The 19,364-nt window shown below is 39.1% G+C and overlaps 1 protein-coding gene across 1 annotated transcript in view; it reads left to right on the forward strand.

The window, feature by feature from the left end:
• ITGA2 (integrin subunit alpha 2) overlaps positions 1–18,648 on the forward strand; it is a gene marked incomplete at its 5' end in the record, with an annotated part of 81,642 nt that extends 62,994 nt beyond the window's left edge. Inside the window, 10 exons of the mRNA XM_084233211.1 lie at positions 445–537; positions 1,082–1,158; positions 1,242–1,325; positions 5,823–5,925; positions 7,364–7,474; positions 8,742–8,846; positions 11,756–11,869; positions 15,040–15,129; positions 17,804–17,920; positions 18,351–18,648. Coding sequence (XP_084089337.1) covers positions 445–537; positions 1,082–1,158; positions 1,242–1,325; positions 5,823–5,925; positions 7,364–7,474; positions 8,742–8,846; positions 11,756–11,869; positions 15,040–15,129; positions 17,804–17,920; positions 18,351–18,431 — 975 coding nt within the window. The 3' untranslated portion in view covers positions 18,432–18,648. The remainder of the gene's footprint in view (positions 1–444; positions 538–1,081; positions 1,159–1,241; positions 1,326–5,822; positions 5,926–7,363; positions 7,475–8,741; positions 8,847–11,755; positions 11,870–15,039; positions 15,130–17,803; positions 17,921–18,350) is intronic.
• Between the last annotated feature and the right edge of the window lie 716 nt (positions 18,649–19,364).

Below are 19,364 nucleotides of genomic sequence, written 5' to 3' on the forward strand. Positions count from 1 at the left end.
TAAACTCATTCTGACTTCAGTGTTTAAATTTCCTCTGCCAAAAGGCAACTCCTTTTAAAGAGAAGAAATCTGAGGAAACTAAATTATTTAACATCAACCTATGTTATTTTCTCTTGAAAATACAAATTTCAAAGACATTGAGAGAAAGATGTATTTTAAAGACAGCATGTCTAAAAATCAAATTGAAGTTATTTTGTGCTTCTGAAATATAGCAACTATGATTTACTTCTGGGGGAAAATTCTAGCACTTGACCTCATCTTAGGCTGGCTAGGTGTCCTGCTTAATAATAAAAAATAGTATATTAGCTACCTGGACAATACAAGATGTTCAAGTCTTAGGAGAAAATAAATCGTTTCCGAGTCAACCGACCTTACCTCCTTCAGCATGCAGGGACACAATCACATTATATACCAATTGATTATTGTTTTCTTGGTGTCCTTCAGGTTGATGGGACTGAAGTAACATGCCAGGTGGCTTCATCTCAAAGGTCTGTTACCTGTGATGTAGGCTATCCTGCTATAAAGAAAGAACAACAGGTACAACTCAAATCAACACTAGCCGCTCCTTGGCACTAGTGTTAATTCACCAGTGTTTCTTTTTTACTAGGTATCATCATTTCATAGATAACACAAAATAACTGGCTTCTTCTAGAGGATCTGGATGTTTTCTTTAACTTATTGCATGGGATTTTCCCTCATGCAGTTCATTCCAAAAAGCACACACAATATAGAAAGTTCTGTTTGCCTGAGTATGTTGATCATTACACAAATTCACAAATATCACTAGTAAATCCCAGGAAAGCAATTTTCCCTGACTAGAGCTTTCTAATTCAGGCAAGTGTGTGTGCCTGTGATGTGATGACTTGTAATATATGTCAGTTGAAAGGTAAGCCCTTCTAATCTTAAAGGTGAGGGGCAACTCACTGGGACAAATAATGGATTGTCTACAACTTTGAAAGCCTTAAGGTATGCAAAATACAGAACCCCACTGAAATGATTTTACTTTCATAGGAAACATTTTTTCATGTTGTCCCCTGAGGATGAAGCACCATAGACTGATCACTTTTAATTTTGTGCATAGGTAACTTTTACTATTAACTTCGACTTCAATCTTCAAAACCTTCAGAGTCAAGCGTCTGTCCATTTCGAAGCTACAAGGTAAAATACTGAAGTCTTGAATTGATGATGGGTGACTTTTATAAATTTCTCTTTAAGTAATTTCTTGACATTAATGTCAACAGTGAAAGCCATGAAGAAAACAAGGCAGACAATTTGGTCGACTTCCAAATTCCTCTTCTATATGATGCCGAAATTCACATCGCAAGGTAAGTAAAACAGTGGACAGCTATGGCCATGGATGTCCCCCATTTTTTAACAAATTTGCCTCAAGAAGTAAAGAAGCTCTCTGCTCATTCGGAGCTGGAAAATTTTAATTCAGATGTTGCCCCTTTGTCAATTAAAACAAGTCCAGAGACAGGTTGGTCCTTAGGGAAACTAAGTGACTATAGGTTTATTATTTTATAGTAAATACTTGAAACATGAGACTTATCATTTATTGAGCACTTATGGTTCCAGGCACTTCTTTAAGTACTTTATATGGATTAATTCATGAACCCTCACAAAGAAACCCACAACAGAGGTTCTATTATTGTTCTCATTTTACAGAGGAGGAGACAAGGATCTTAGATATTTGCCCAATATCACATGGCTAATTCAGACGAGTGTCTGAATTAATGCATGTCTGAGCGGGGACAACCCAACACACAATTTTACTCCAGATAGTCAGAAGAAAAAGAACCCAGCATATTGTATAGTAGAAGGAAACAAGCACCAAATAATTCCAGGAAGGGAGATTATTCACGCTGGTTCCATAGAGCTGGCAGGGCAAACACAGAGTTCAGTCTCACCCTTTGACCTCACTGTGACTCTCCCCAATGATATCCATAAAAAGTTTATAGAGCACCTTGATCCCTTTTTTTATTATTTATTTATTTTTAAAAGATTTATTGTATTTATACAAGCACTAGGCACAGTCAGAAGCGCAGGAGGGTGAGAGAATTCACCAGAGCCAGAGTGGGGAGCAGAGCAGGCAGAAGGACCGAAGTACACTGCTGAGGGGAGCAGCGGGCAGCAGGAGAGGTCTGCGCGCCACGTGGGACCCTCACTGGTGGAGGGGATCGAACCGGTGCTGCAGAGGCTGCGGGCAGCCTCGCAACCCAGCGCTCAACCGCTGCACCACCAGGGAGGCCCTGATCCCTTTTTTTAATTGTTTTTCTTTTTTTATTGAGGTCATATTGGTTTATGACACTGAATATGATTTAGGGATCTCAGGACACACCTCTTCAGATGGATGTTATACCAAGCCTGCCACTAAGGCACCCACATTCCACCAGAGTCCACTAAAGTATGTCCCCCCATTGCTTTTTACCCCCAGCCTCCCTCTCTAGTAGCCTCAGTGCTGCTGTCAGCTATCTAGGTTTGTTGTTTTTTTTTTTTTTTTTGGTTCTGTTTGGCATATTTCTTTGTTTTCTTTCTTTACTCTTTAGGTTTATTAACTGAGAGCTGAGGTTTATTAACTCAAAGCCAGAAAAATAACCCTTCTGCCACAAGTCCCAGGGAAGTTCCTCTGAAAACTCTTTGACAAGTGTCAAACCTTCCCAGAATGTCAAAGGAGAACACTTAGAGGCCAAAGGAGTGGTGCTATTTTCTTCTGCATGCCTGCTTGCCACTGTTCCCATGAGATTTTAAGCCACAGTCCCATTTCTGGACATTTAATCCCCAAACACAATGTTTTCGTAGAGTAGGTCCAGTACAGATATTAAATAGTCACAGAAAGTGAGTTGCTGGGTAGAAAATTCCTAACATAACACATTAGGGGTTTTTTCTATCCAAGAAGAAATTAGAAATTTTTCCAAAAGCAGTATCCATTAAGAAATGCTTTATTTCCTTTCTTTGCCTGCACAAGGAAAGTAAACCTGAGAGTGGTGGCAAATAGGTATTAGTTGATACCAGCTACCTTGAATTATTCTGAGGAGCAGTTATCTTGAGAAGTGGGTAACATGCAGATGTCACAGGTAGATATCATCATTGTAGCCTTAAGAGTTAAGTTAAGCAGGTTCATGGACACAGACACACTGGAGCCCAGTTCTTTAGGTATGCAGATTGAGGTGATGCCCTCCTCGACACCTGGGCACCAGAGTTCTTGACCCAGCAACACCAAGGCAAGTTCCTAGCACCCCTGGAAAACACTGCAACACTGTACTCTCAAGAAGCCAGATGGCCACTCGTGCCTAATGACAGCAGATTTTTCTTCCTCCCTCCATGTCATTCCTGCCCCTAACAGCATGGATTATATAGATCATTCAATATATCACTGAACAAAAACAACAAGGAAAATATGTCATTATGTCTAGAGCTTGAGACACATGAGCAAAGATTAAAAAAAAGCTTCTGTTTCAAGTGATTGGAAAACAGAAAAAGCAGAGACAAAATACAGCCCAAGTCATCTGTCCCTGAAAAATTAATCAGTAACTGCAGATTTCAGAGAACCCTCAGTTGCTTAAGTGTGTCACTAAAGACAGTCTACCAGAGATTGATATACCATATTGTATGAATTTTTTTCTTCCTAATTATATTATCAGTCTAAGTTCTTTTTCTTAATACAGTCTTTTTATGATTCTACTTGTGCACATTTTTTTCAGCTATTTTAATGTGAAATAATACAAGATTGAATGGGACTTCATTTTTAATAACTAACATCTTAGCTATGTGTTTTTCTGATGGTAACTTGGATTCTAAGACATCCTGATATTCTTTAAAATGTTTCATGCAGTGAAAATTTTATTCTTTTCCAAAGAATAAAAGTTAAAGTGGTTCCTAATTCTACTACCCAGATAATTCAGCTTGAAGCTTTTTTAAAGAAAGATATTAAATGCACATGGGTAGAAAATCCATGTATTGTGTAACAGAAAGCTACACAGTGAGAGTGAGGCCATCTCTCTCCTCTTCCCATGGTCCCATTAATGACAAACTCAATTGTTTTTAGTACACTTTCCATATACAGGGATTGTTTATCCAACAGGATATATGCATGCAACACTAACACACATGCACATTTACCCAAAGGGAATGATAAATCCCTTTTGAACCTTGCTTTTATGTAATTTTAGAGAACTTTTCCTATCAGGACATACAGATCTAATTTGTCCTGTTTCTGGCTGGATCATAATTTATGTAACTAATTCAATATGGAAATATTTGGCTCTTTTGCATTTTAATTTTGTTTTGTTTTATCACCAAGGGCATTGCTATAACAAACATTTTTAAACAAATATCTTTGCAAAGTTTTTGCAAAAATAAAAGTCATACCTTATTATTGAGTGTGTCCCTTAGCAACCACTTTGACACTATATAAATTTTCAATCATGTTTTGCAAATATAATGGGTGGAAATAGATAATAGTGGATTATTTCTGAAACAGAATCTCCCTGAGTGTAGAAAAATATATCAATCAACATTTTAATAACTTAACACTGAAGTAGCAAGTGGAGGAATGTCAGATCTCTTTGGAATTAAAAAGGACACCATATTAATCAGTTTAGAAATTAACTATATTTAGAGGTTCACACATGATCTTATGGGGAAAAAAAAGAAATAAGTCATTCACATCATACAGTCAGGCTTTCTGTTTCAAATCCTAGTCAGTTTTCCATTTTCCATGTACAGCTGACAAATCATTGTTTCCTCTCAAATACATAGCCATAATAAATACCACATCTACTGAAGTATTCCATGACATACTTTCCTTCTGAGAAATTGGAAAAGTTTTTAAGGCATAAAAAAGAGAAAGACAAAATTTTCAGTTTAGAAAAAAAAAACAAAACTCTTGCTCAGAAAATAACCATTCCATTTTTTTTTAAGAAAATAGAATCAATATCCTATATTTATAGTAAATTGTCTGCTGGGAATAAATATTGCTTTTTAAACTTCTACTCTGTTCTTACTCCACTCCCTCAACCAATGACGCTACCTTGGTTGGAATTCAGTTTTAGACCGCCAGAAATGAGTGAAGAGAGGGGAGGGTGTCTGGTTACATTCCAGTCTGAGGGGTCCCATGGGGGTTCCTCTGACCTGGTCATTACTTCACATGCAAACCCTAGTTGGCAATCCACACAAAAATGTAAAATAAGCCCAGTGTCTCTGGGTCTATCTAACAAAATTTCTAGTTCAGTCATCTTAAAAGTGGTCTCTACACTAGTGGTGGAAACGGACAGGCCAACCCCAATTCAGATCAAAAGCACTGAGTCAGCTTGGGATGAGAGAAGAACAAGTAGAAGAAATAATAAAGAAAATATATGCCCTGTTTTGTGAGTATCCAGTAATGAATACCACAGGACGTAATGCCCAATATCTTGTCACTGCATCTCAGCCATACCAAGTGAAAATCTTTTGACTTATAATAGGTTCATCCAATTAACAAGGACTGTATCCACTATTGCAGCACACCAGGCAGTACAACAGCAATTCCGAGTAGAGTTCCACTATCAGTTTTAAGTCATACCTTTGTACTTCTTTTTGAAACTTTACAAGTGACAACATAGAACATACAATCTCAGCAGATACATCACATATCCCTTTATGTTTTGAACAGAATTTGTCTGAGCCTTAGAAACACACTGGACCACAAGTGTTTTTGTTTAGTGTGTTTGTGCCTATGTAGAAACTGTTCTACTTGTAATCTAGAGAATATTTAAATAAAATAAATATTTAGATTCAATAACAACAGCAAAACTAAAATATTTGACTTTGCAAACATCCAACAGATCTACCAACATAAATTTTTATGAAGTCTCTTCGAATGGGAATGTTCCTTCTCTCGTGCACAATTTTGAAGATATTGGTCCAAAATTCATCTTTTCTATTAAGGTTGGTAAGCCTGTCTTCAGGTGGGAAATCAAGAGGCAAAGTAAAGGAAAAAATGAGGTCAGGAAGAAGAGAAGAAAGTAAAAAGAAGTTGAAATATAGCAGTGGTTCTCAAACTTGACTGTGCATTAGAATCACCTAGGGGAATTGTTGAAACACAGGTCACTGTACTCCACCCCCAGGGTTTCTGATTCATCAGGACTGGAGAGGATGTAAAAATATGCATTTCCCATAATTGCGTGTTGATGCTTGTGGTCCAGATGCCATACTTTGAAAACCACTAAGATAGAGCATCGATAAGGAAATATTTGGGCTTTGTGCATAGCTTTTTCTTTTGGATAACGGATAAAATATTTTGAAAGCAAATACTCAACATTAATCAACAGAGCATTAATATAATAATATTACCATGCTCAATAGTCCCTGAAATAGAATTAGTATGCCAATTTATCCTTGGAGACCACTTCTATTTGAGAAGCTTATTATTTATATATAATTTTGTACATAGTAGTATCTAGAATTATTTAAATTCCGTTTCTTTTGGCTATTAGTCATCAATCATTAATCTAAAGACTGTTATCAGTTACCTAAAGAGAAATTAATCTGTGAAAGAATGACTTTCATAATATAATAGTATAAAAAATTTTGGAAAGTGAAAGATTCATCCATCATCCTAAGTCAATACAACTTGGGGAGAGATATTTTCTATTAGTCTGTTACATGGTTGCAACCCTGCAATTTGGTGATTTAAAATAAACAAAAAAAATCTTTGTAAGAGTGTTGGTATGTGATGCAGATCTCATGCAAAAGTTACAAAGTGTGTATGATATTTGAAACATTTTGTAAATTAGTAGTAAAAAGAAATTACCTTAATAGAGACTGTAGTATCAGTCTTTATATCAAGTGCTTATATATGTTGACCCATTTAATTCTCAGGTCAGTTATAAAGTTGGTGGGTTATTATTCCTCTGGGTGTTATTTAATGTTTCACAACTGGTTGGGTATGAGCACAGGCCAGTCAGAGCAGACTCCACCAATGAGAGCAGATGGTATATCTATCTACCTACTGAGTTGCTGATTGTCTTTATTTCAAAAGTTTGAAAACCTAAGTATAGTGAGATCAAGCACCTTGCACAATCCACTCTGCTAGTCAGGGGCAAAGTGGATCTTCATGCACTAGTAGCCCAATGCTACAGATGGTGGGTGTTCTTAACTATCTCTTATGTCACAAATTAGTACCAATTACAATTGTAGATGTTGCGATTTCCATGATGAGGAAAGACAAAGACCCAAAGTGTGACCATAAAATAATAAGATTTACTTTCATATGAACTCATTCTTACCACTTAATAGTTGCTCTTCCTCAACACAAAGATTGTTGATCACTTTTGCAATATGTTCTGATGTAGCAGTAACCAGAATGTTTTATACTATTATGTAGGTATCAACAGGAAATGTTCCAATAAGCATGGCATCCGTGACCATCCACATCCCTCAATACACCAAAGAAAAGAATCCTCTAATGTACCTGACTGAAGTGCGCACAGATCAGGTAAGGGCAAGTGAATTTCCTATAAATGAGCACTCTCAATATGGAAAAACGCGATGAGTGGTCATATCTGACATCTTACTGATAGGAATTGGTATGATAACCCTTATGTGTCCTGGGTGCCAATTAACTCACAATTAATATCATAATCAGGCAGGATGTTGTTACAATAAAAAAAAAATGTGTCTAGGGACTTACAGGCGGCCAGAGTTATTCCTAAAGTTGCACTGGGCCAAGTGAAGGTCTGACTTTATCAGAGCTCTGTTCTTAGAGAAGCTTGTTGACTGAGAAGTGAGACACTGAACCCACAATTGGAAAGTTGCAATTAATAACTGGCCTTCATGATGTCAGTCTGGACTTTGATAGTACTTAACCCTGGCAGTCTGGTCGTTCTAAATCCTGGCTGGTAAAGACCTAGGTTTTAATCACCTGGATCACTTTTTTTTTTTTTAAAGATTTTTTTTTTTATTTTTTAAATATTTATTTATTTATACAAGAACCAGGGTACAGGCCAGATGTGTGGGAGGGTGAGAGGATTCACCAGAGACAGAGCGGGGAATAGAACAGGCAGACTAATGGAAATGCACTGCTGAGGGGAGCAGTGGGTGAGACAGGAGAGGTCTGCCATACCATGTGGGTTGCTCCGTCACTGGTGGGGATCGAACCGGCACTGCAGAGGCTGCGACAGCTTCACAGTGCAGTGCTCAACCACCTGTACCACCAGGGAGGCCCTGGATCACTTTTTAAATAAGAGTGATACCCAGGTTCTCCCCACGCCCAGACCCAGGCAATTAACACAGAATCTCTAGGACTAAGACTCTAGCACTGGTATTTGTCATTAAAAAGCCCTGTGGGTGGTTCTAACATGTAGCCTGCACTGAGAAGCAAAGCTCTAGCCAAACCTGGACCTTGGCATAGCCTTAGTCTAGCACTTGGCTAGGTTTACAGCAGTGTTATTCCTGTAGTCTGTATAGGTGAATACAGATCGAAATCCTAAAACGTTCCACAAAAAGCCTTGGCTTGAATCACTCAGAGTCTATTGTTACTGCAGATTTGCCTGATCACATATGGACTGTCAGAACCAGTGCCTCACACTTGAATACTAGGAAGTTTACATTAGTGATTACAGATTACCAGACATGTGATCAGGTCAGCACAGGAAAGGAAGTCTGACAGCAGGTCCCCTGCCCTGACTTGTGACTATAGGAGTTCCTAATGTGTTGAAGGAAACTTTATAAGCCTTTCACTGATTTGATGTCCTTCTTTGTAGGCTGGTGACATCAATTGTATTGCCAAAGAAAATCCATTGAAAATAGGACAAACACCTGCTTCGGTATCTTTCAAGAGTGAAAATTTACGGCACATAAAGGAATTGGTGAGGACAGGCTAAAGTGGAAATAGTTTCGCTGGATGATTCATTGTTTTCCCTGGAAATCAAGGCACTTCTTTTCTACTACCACCTCATTTTTTTTTTTAAAGATTTATTTATTTATACAAGCACTGGGTACAGTCAGAAGCGCGGGAGGGTGAGAGAATTCACCAGAGCCAGAGCAGGGAACAGAACAGGCAGACTGATGAAATACACTGCTGAGGGGAGCAGCAGGCGCAGCAGGAGAGGTCTGCGCACCATGTGGGACCCTCGCCGGTGGCCGGGGATTGAACCAGCGCTGCAGAGGCTGCGGGTAGCTTCGCAGCCCAGCGCTTAACCGCTGCACCACCAGGGGAGGCCTCTACCACCTCATTTTAGAGCACTTTTTTCAATTTTGTTATTTTTTAAGGGAAAAAAGTATTTTTATTTTTTATTGAGTTAATATTGACTTTCAACACTGATTTAGAGATGTAGAATGCCACCCTTCAAATGTACATCACCACACCGTACCCACCACAGAGACACCCATAGTCCTCCACCACAGTCCATCAATCCTCCCCTGCTTTTGCTCTCCATCCCACCTGCTACCTCTGGACACCTCAGTTCTATAGTTAGATTTCTATTTGTTTGGTTTGGCTTTTCTGTTCCTTTCTTTTATTATATTCTACACATGGGTGAAATCATCTGGTATTTGTCTTTTTCCTTCTTAATTATTTCACTTAGCATAATTCCATCAGTTCCATCCATTGTCACAACTCACAAGATTTCATCATTTTTCTAACTGAGTAATAATTCTATTGTGCGTATTTACTACATTGTCTTTCTCCACTCAGCTGTTGTTGGGCACTTCAGTCATTTCCATGACTTGGCTATTGTAAATACCGCTGCTATGAACATTGGGGTGCATATATATCCCTTCAAATTAGTGTTTTTGCATTCTTTGGGTAGATACCTGAGAAAGGGATTGGTAGATCATATAGTATTTTTAATGCTTTGAGAAAACTTCGTCCTGTTTCCATAAGTTGCTTGACCCAGTCTACATCCTCACCGACTGTGAAAGTTTCCTTTTTCTACAGACCATCTCAAACACTTGTTTCTGACCTTTTTGATATGGTGTAAGATAGACTCTCATTGTGGTTTTGGTGGCACTTCCTTCGTGATAAGTGATGAGGAACATTTTTTCATGTCCTGTTGGCCATCTGTATGTTTTCTTTGGAGAAGTGCCTATTTAGTTCTTCAGCCCCTCTTTTTTCTTTTGATTGGGTTCTTTTTGTCTTAATTTTTTCTTAATATTTCAATCAACATTTTGATATTGAAAACCTTGACATAAAATCTTAACTTGCTTATATTATTTGTTGCCTAACAATGAAAACATTTTTTGAAGTAACATTGGTTTGAAAACTGTTTGAGGTGCACAACATCACACCTACCAACCCATCCTATCATGCCATCCCTCCCATCGAAGGTCTAGTTTCTTCCCACTCCAGCCCCTTCCCCTCTGAAAACCACCATTCTGCCTTCAGAATCTAAGGGTTTATAATTTTTTTATTTTATGTGCTTCGTTCCTTTATTTTCCACATATGAGTGAAATCATTCTACATTAGTTTCACTCTTGGTGTTGTAATTCTGTGGGTTTTGACAAATGTGTGGCATGTGTCCACGATTTAATATCACACAGAATAGTTTCACCACCTTAAAAATCCTCTGTGCTCCATCTCATAATCCCTCCCTCCCTCTGACTCTTGACACCACTGTGTTTGTTGTTTTATTCTCAACATTTTGTTAATCTAAGGAATGAATCTTTTTTTTTTAAGATTTATTTATTTATGCAAACAAGAGCTGGGGTATAGGCCAGAGGTGTGAGGGGGGTGGTGGTGAAAGGATTCATCAGAGACAGAGTGGGGAACAGAACAGGCAGACTGAATGAAATACACTGCTGAGGGGAGCAGCGGGCGAGTCAGGAGAGGTCTGCTGCACCATGTAGGTGGCTCCCTGGCTGGTCGGGAATTGAACTTGTGCTGCAGTGACTGCGGTTAGCTTCATAGGTAACGTCTTAACCCTTGCGCCACCAGGGAGACCCCAGGAATGAATATTATTAGGTTAATGAATAAATTACACTGCATTTTTGTGTATATATACTCAATAATTTACCTAACTAGTACATTATTGATAGACACAAATTATTTAGTTTTTTTAACTCTCAGAAACCGTGCAATAAACAGGCTTGGTGTGTTCTCCACATATTTATGGTTCTGAGACCACACCTACAGATGTCAATGGCAGGCCCAAGAGTGTGCATGGCGTGGCATGGTGCCAAAATCTCTTGAAGAAGGGTCATAATGACTAGTAGGCATGAGATTGACTATTTCCCTATGCCCTTCCCAGCACTGGGTTTATCTACTGTTTTGCAACCATCCCCACCCCAGGATGGTAGGTTCACCATTGGTTCAGGCAGCTTAAAAGAGAACCTTGGAGCCCTTGGCATCACCCCCACAAGTTTTTTAAATAGTATGCAGGGGAAACAAGCCAGCAGGGACACAGCAACTTGGGCCCCCTGTGAATCTTTACATACTCTTTCCTCTGGGCTTTCTCTGACATTCTCTCATGGTCTCTTCCCTCTTGTAGCCTTTCTGCTGTAGTTGTTCTCTGAGTAACGCCACCCTTAGAGCCGCATGCCTCCAGGCTCAGGTGTGCCCACTTACACAAGCCTACACCACACTCCAGGTGTCCACCATCAGGCATGCTTGCATGCTCACGCCCACGCTCCCAAATGCCTTCTGCTTACAAAGCCCGAAGGCGATATAGTCTGAGGCTACTCACTTACCCTACATCTACCTTTGTAAGGCTTTAGCATTTATTTTTAAAGCTCCATACTAATCCCCTCTCTTCTTTTACCTTTGAATCCAACCTGAAAGAACTGCAGAACGGCTTCATGTAGTAATCTTACTTGCTGGCTGAGAGACCTTCAAGTGAAGGGAGAATACTTCCTCAATGTGTCTACCCGGATTTGGAATGGGACATTTGCAGCAGTAAGTATCAGCTGTATTTTAGGTTTATTAGGTTTATCTATAGCAAGGAAGCAGATGGTATTATTGCCACAAAGTTCATAACCCTTGAAAAAATTATCACCAGTGCCCTAATAACCCAGGGCAATTTTACTCTGGAAGGCAGTAAATGTGTCCCTTGCCAAAACTTAACCTATCTGGCTGTGTCTCTGAATGACCTGGGGTGAAATTTGTGGCGTGTGCCTCTCGGAGTGGTGTCACCATCCCCTCTGCTGCCCTTGGTTATACGGGGTCACCTGCTTTGTCTCCCTCCCGTGTTCTTGGCACTCTCTCATAGTCTCCTCAAATGCCCAACTCGAAATGTTTGTCTCATTCCTTGAACCCTTAGTTAATTGTTTGATATGAAACCACCCAGAAGATGAATTGGATGCAAGGATCAATCTTCTTAAGTCAGAGCCAGGCAACCACTCTGCTCTTCTGTTTTACCTCTTCTCTGATGAAAGCCCAGAATGTATACAACTTTTTAAGGCATTTCAAGCTCTATAAAAACTTTGAAAAAAAGTGCCAAAACAATGTCAGAGCGGTTTTCCATTTGGCAAGTTTGACTCTGTAACAGTGACATCTGCTTTCAACAGAGATTTTTGTTGCTGGAATTTCAATCTGGCATTAAAAAACGATGAAAAAAAATAAAGATAGCCTTTTATAAGGCTATCTCCTTATAAAAATATAAGGAAAAATTTAGTGCTCCTTAAATCTTACTGCATAGGGGGCTAGCTGGTCTTTTTACCAATGCTGGTTCTCTTTGAGATAGCAAAATAGAAATCAATCTGAAACCTCCTGGGGAGATTGCAGCTCTCAGTGGATTTTTTTGTGTGTGACTGAATCAGTCCTCAAGACATTTACCAGCCATACTTCCAGTGCCATGAACCATACTCTGTTCCCTGCTCTGTTGCATGGTCTCTCCAACAACTCCATTCCTGCTCTGCATTTTGTGTAAAAATAAGAGAACTAATTACCCTCCTCTGAGCTTGTCTGAGAACCAAAAATATAAGCCATGTTCTTGGATAAAGACATAATAAAAAGAAGAAAAGTAAAAGGGCAGGAAAAAAAAAAAAAGGAATCCAGCCGAGGAGTTGGGTTTTCTTTTCTCTTTTTAAATTTTGTTTCCTTATTAGTTGCATTTGCTTTCACGAAAGCCTCTAGGACTCCTCTAAATTCTCTAAGTTGCAATGTGTGGCCATAGCTGTGCCCCTGTCTCAGCTGCTGCAGTTTGGTGCTCAGACTCAACAGTTGATTCTTGGCTCCATGATTTGAGGACCAAATGTTTTCATAGCAACCTTTGCCAGCTGGGAAGAAAACTGAGTGCTGCAAATCACAATGCAATCACTCTGGCTCTGTAAAAGCATTTAGTTTGTCTTGAATTTGTTTAAAGCTACGTCATTTTAACTGTAAGACCTTTTAAAGTATTTCCCCAAAGGTTTTTAGCAGCAGTTTCATTTCTGAGAGCAAAAGTCTAAAGAAGTGTATTATTTTTGCCTTTTCAATGGGGTCACCATGATTAAACTGAGAAAATACCCATAAAAGTTAATGACTATCAAGTGCAACCCATCTTCCTCCTGCGTGAAAGTTCAAATGTTGATCCCTACCTTGTTCTCAGTTATTTCAAAAGCAAAATGGATATTCTGAGACCACCTAGGAGATCCTGTCTAAAATAAGGATCTCATTTCCTCTATTAGAGCCCATTAATGGACCACCTCTCACCCTTTTACTGCAAGTCAACTTAACGTTTCCAGTAATTTCATCACAAAGTGATCATTCAGTTCTCCAATTGATGACATTGCCGGCTGCCATTTGTAAGGAAAAGGCTTGTTGAATGCTGGCAGGTGTGGCGCTTCATGCTCTGAGTATGCTGGTATACCTGCCACTGCTTATTAGCCCGGCAGGGTATTTTGAGCCTGGGTGAAGCCCAGACTTGGGAGGACAGGTGTATCAGTGTTGTAAGGAAATTCTTTCATCCTCAATCTATATGGACTGTGAAATCAACATTCACTTTCACGCTTCAAAAAAATTGAAACCATTATCAATACTCAGTGTTGAGTAATCCAGTGATCTGGATTAACTGCTGATGCAATCTTCAACCTTGAGAAAATAAAATGACTAAGGCTGAGCCCATGGAAAGGAAATAAATCGTTCACTTTTTGAATATGCATTCTCTGACTCCAGATACAGTTGAGCTAATTACCTCATATTGTATATTGACTCTTGCGCCCTGGTTACCAAAAACAGCTGAATCCTAGCAGTCAGGCACTTTTCAAATCTGGTCTTTGTTATTCTGTTTCAAAGTATGTATTTGGTCCAATTTGCATAATAAAGAAAACACTATAAACATCAATAATGTGTCCATAGGAAAGTACATTATTTTTTTCTATAACTAGAACAAGGAATGCATGTGAAGTCATTCACATCAGGTTACTAGTAACATCAGCACTAAATAAATACATGTCTGTCCCGTATACATCCCTAAATCCAGTAATTGTTGATAGCAACAAATTGGAGACCTGAAATATACCTCATATAGCATGCAAACAGGCTCAGGGTGGCTACTGCTGACATGCACAGTCAAGTTCAAGTGTACTTTTTAAACAGTACTATTTTACATGTGTGTACACAGAAGAAAAATTGCCTTCCCTTCGCAGTCTGATATCCCATTTCATTACCTGAGTTATTCAGTTACGTATATAAAAATATTGAGTTTGTGACTTTCTATGTCAAGAATTTCATTGTGGTTTTAAAAATCTGAACTATGATCTCTCCCAATTAAAAGCTTCATTTTGAAACCCTGGCTTCTTAGCCCTGTTTTTAAGTTAAAATCACCCAAGAGATTTTTTTTTTTAGCTGCTATCTGGGCACCCTTCCCAGATTTCATCCCTTTCTCCCCCCCACCCACCCCAGAGACTTGGTTTATTCAGCTACGGCAGTACCCAGCCATCCGCAGGTTGTAAAAGTTCTCCAGATACTTCTTGTGTGGGATCCTGTCACTGGCTTTATTAAGTTTTAGCACACAAAGATTCTTGGGTCTTCAGAGTTGGTGTTTGCTCTTGCCACTTCCCACAAGGAAATAAATAACAAGCCTGTGGAGTTTTATGCATTAACTTCTGCTAGGATAACATGTATTCTTTTTGCTTATGTTCCAGTCCACTTTCCAGACAGTACAGCTGACAGCTGCTGCAGAAATTGACACCTACAACCCTGAGATATATGTGATCGAAGAAAACACTGTCACGGTGAGTGCCCCACCTCCCTCTCTCTGGGTGTGAGAATCTATGATAGACTTGCCATTTCTGAAAATTTAGAAGAGTTGTTCTCACCTACATGCTCGTAGAAGTACTTTACTGAAACTCTAAAAATCTGATGCTTTCTATCCTGAGTATTTGGCATGGGTGTTTGCTACTCAGAAAAGCTGCTTGATATACCTGTCCTCCTCCACACTCCCCACGTTGGCAAAGCTGGACCAGAAGTGATGGTCCAAGCCAAACACAGCACATCTTGCTGAGGTCCCTTCTTCATGCCTTAAAGCAGCGCCATCTAGTCTGTCTCATGCACACACACAACAGTCTCAATCTTAGATGGCAAAATCTAAGCAATGCTTAGTTGAATCATATATTGTATTTCAGAGCATTTTTCAGGAGAAGTGCTGAAGATTGCCTAATAAGTAAGGCATTGATTAGCGAACGTCTCTTCCTTTTTTCTGTAGTACTCCTTACAACTAGACACTGATGCTGTGTGGAGTGTCCATTCATAGTGTCTTACAGTCCAGAAAACTATAAATGCTCCCCTTAGTAAAAAAAAAAAAAAAAAAAAAAGTTTTGTGAAAAAATGAACTTTCACAGAAAACAAAGACTCACTGTTTCAGGAATTGGCACAGGATGACTTTCCTTTGCACTGAAGCTCTGGTTAGAATATGCCATATTTAGATACAGCGGGATTTCCATGCTCTGCTAATCTGCTGGCAGAGCCCTAGTGTTTTCCTCCCAATACTTTTGTTAGGAACTAGAAGCCAGCTCAAGATTCTACCCCCATGGTCAACTTGGCAGCTGGCCTTGGTCCACTGCTACTGTCCAAGGACTTGGTTCAAATGCCAAGCGCCCCGTGAACTCTGGGCCTTTCAGTGCCTCATACTGGCACTCACACTGCTCTCCTCTTTGTTCTGGGGGAAAGGATCCCATACAATAGAGGACCCTTTTCTGTCTCTAGTTCAGGGTTGCCAGCAAAAGCCCACACCCTGTCTTCAGACGCTGGGATATGGAAAATCAGAAATGGAGCCAAAGGGAATGGGAGCCTCAAATTCAAAGTACTATGAACTTGGCCAGGGAGAAAGTACTATAGATCTAATGAAAGTTCATTATAGAAAAATGAATACCTGAGCCTTTGAAGTCTTTTGTTTTGTTAGACAGCTGTGTTAAATGTATTAACTGAAATTTCAAATTAACAATTTTAGTGAACCCTTTAAGAAATTTTTCTCTTCTTGGTTTTCTCTAAGCAGTAGTGATAACAAAGCAAGTGTTACTTAATTACATCTATGAAAATATTTTGAATCCAAATAATAATTTGGATAATTTTCAAATAATATTTGGAATCCAAATAATATATTGATATATCCCTACAGATTGATGTGATTCTTAAATATATTGGCATTCCAAACCCACTTAAAAATCTGATACAAGAGTTTTGTACTCAGATATTTATGGAACCCAGATGAGAGAATTCTGGAATAGAGAGAAATCAGGTTATGACTATCATTGAGCAGTAACTATGTGAATTTATCATTACTTAATTATTCTATTTCTACACTGATTAAAACCTTTAGTTCTTAGGGCCTCCCCGGTGGCCCAGCGGTTGAGCACTGGGTTGTGAAGCTGCCCGCAGCCTCTGAAACACCGGTTCAATCCCCGGCCACCAGGCAAGGGTCCCACATGGCTCGCAGACCTCTCCTGTCGCCCGCTGCTCCCCTCAGCAGTGTACTTCGTCAGTCTGCCTGTTCTGTTCCCCGCTCTGGCTCTGCTGAATTTCTCTCACCCTCCCACGCTTCTGACTGTACCCAGTGATTGCATAAATAAATAAATAAATATTTTGGAAAAAAAAAAAAAAACCCTTTAGTTCTTAAAGATACAAGTGAGGCCATAAGACCAAATTCAAGTTTAGTCCAACTTGTAAATTCCATGATAAAAAGCAATTTGGCTGCCACTGCAATTCAGTGTTAAATAAGTTAGGGTTTTCCTCTTGTTATAGCTCTTAAAATATGTACTTTGTGGAAGGAAATAGGTTGTGATTTTTTCTGCAATTCCCAAAAAAAAAAAAAAAGTTTTACTGTTAGATAGTTAAGCACCCATTCTATTTAGTCACAAAGATGGCCAGGAATTGTAAGTAGCCCAAGGACAGTTTTGTTAGTGAGAAGGTCAACTTGCATCCTGAGATAATGCTTCTACTCTTTAACAATTCATATCAAGTACTTGGGTGATCATTGAGTGAAATCAGTATTTTAGGAGACTGATGCAAAATTGTTGTTTAATCATAAGTGGTTTGGGTTGTTAATTTGTTTGATCTCTGGCTATTTCCCAACACTGGGTTTCAGATGCTATTCCTTGATGATGAGATTATGCCAGAAAGTGAAGTTCCTATTGCATAAGTAATTAAAGCATCTGAGATTCTCAGAGAAGGCATAACTGCTAAATACAGATGAAATTAAAGGGAGGAAACTAGACAGCTTGTATTCCTTGCCTGTACTTTGCAGGAGTTTTTTCTCTAGAAATTATCCTACACAATGTTTAATCGAGGAATGCAATCATGAGCAAGTCACATCCATTTTCAGACTATTATTTTACACAATTAAAGAATTAGATCATGCCACTTTTTTGGATGTGAAAATCGGATAACTCAAGTGTTTATATACATTTACAGATTCCTATTACCATCATGAAGCCCCATGAGAAAGCTGAAGTACCAACTGGAGTCATAGTAGGAAGTATATTTGCAGGACTCCTTTTGCTGTTAGCTTTGGTTGCAATTTTATGGAAGGTAAGAAAAATTTCATATTTTAAAATACATCAAATGGCAATCTTAAGTTTTATATGCTACCTCCTCCATCATAAGAGAAAAGAAAAGGAAAGGCAAGTGCACATTCTCATTCGTGTCCTTGAAAACAATCAATTAGGACTTTATCTCCGTGGTCTGGGTCACTATGCTTTTTTTTAAATCTTCCTTTCATCCAGACACTTGAATGTTTTGTCCAGCTGAAAATGTTAATCTCATGCAATTCAGTTCTTGGGTAGTTTCCTTGCAGAAGAACTGACCCCAGGTGATACTACATACTGCCCTCTCCAGAGCTCCAGTGACCACTGGGGAGTGATCATCCCCGGATGCTTTAGGGGAGTGGGCAGCAAAGGGGCTTCCAAAGCACCATACCAAGTAAGCCATAGATGGTAACATTCTTCCCTTATCTTTACAGCTTGGCTTCTTCAAAAGAAAGTATGAAAAAATGAGCAAAAATCCAGATGAGATTGACGAGACCACAGAACTCAATAGCTAAAGCACCAGCACCTGTCACTGCGGTGGGAACTGTTTCACAGCTAGGATTTGCTATATGCGCAAATGGATTTCTTTTTTAGTCCCAGTGTTTCATAATGTAATAGGTAAACTAGCCTGATATTTTAAGAAAACTGCAGGGCAGTTTGGAAAGAAGGAAATTGAGAAGGGGGGTGGGGGTGGACAGGCATATAAATGGTAGAAGACTTATTTTATATGGGGAAATGTGATCTTTATGCTGGCTGGTCCAGAGTTTACATTATAATGTTCATTGTGTTGGAAACATGAAATGCTTCCAAACATGACAACTCCTAAAAATATATATATATATAAAGTTTCCCAACATTTTTTTTTTTGGGGGGGGGGAGTCCAATCATTTAAAACAATTGCTTTTAAATATCAAAAACAAAAGAGGAAGTACTCAGTATAGATTGAAAATTAGTTTGGATATTGTTAACAAGATGGAAAAGCCCAACAGGTCTTCAACTTAGTGTTGCTCAGCCAGGGTGCTACAGGTATTGCAAGTCATAATTTTGTTTCTGAATTAGGCAATAGCTGCCTCCTCAGAGTCCTTTCTTGCTACGGTACTAATCACACCATACACAAATAACTGGTAGAAGCCTAGAGTTTGCCTCCTGCAAAAGAAATCTCCATGTAAGAGGGGGATGGTGTGGGGGTGGGGGTCAGGGAGGGAGTAGTTTAGAGGTCAAAACCCTATTTTTATTTAAAATGTGTAATATAATATTTATGATAAAATCCTGTCTGCTGGGGGCCAAACCTGTGCTGGAGGAAGGAGGAAATTTCCTTTTAGGATGCACGGCTGGCTGGTAGGGACCTAGTAAATTTTTGAAAAATCAGTAATCCTCTTTGGCATCCTTGAGGCTTCTATACCAAACCACTGTCCTACCTCTTGGTGCCTCCACTTCTATAAGTCCAC

This window comes from Talpa europaea, assembly GCF_964194135.1.
Source record: "Talpa europaea genome assembly, chromosome: 5".
In the NCBI taxonomy this organism is placed as follows: domain Eukaryota; kingdom Metazoa; phylum Chordata; class Mammalia; order Eulipotyphla; family Talpidae; genus Talpa; species Talpa europaea.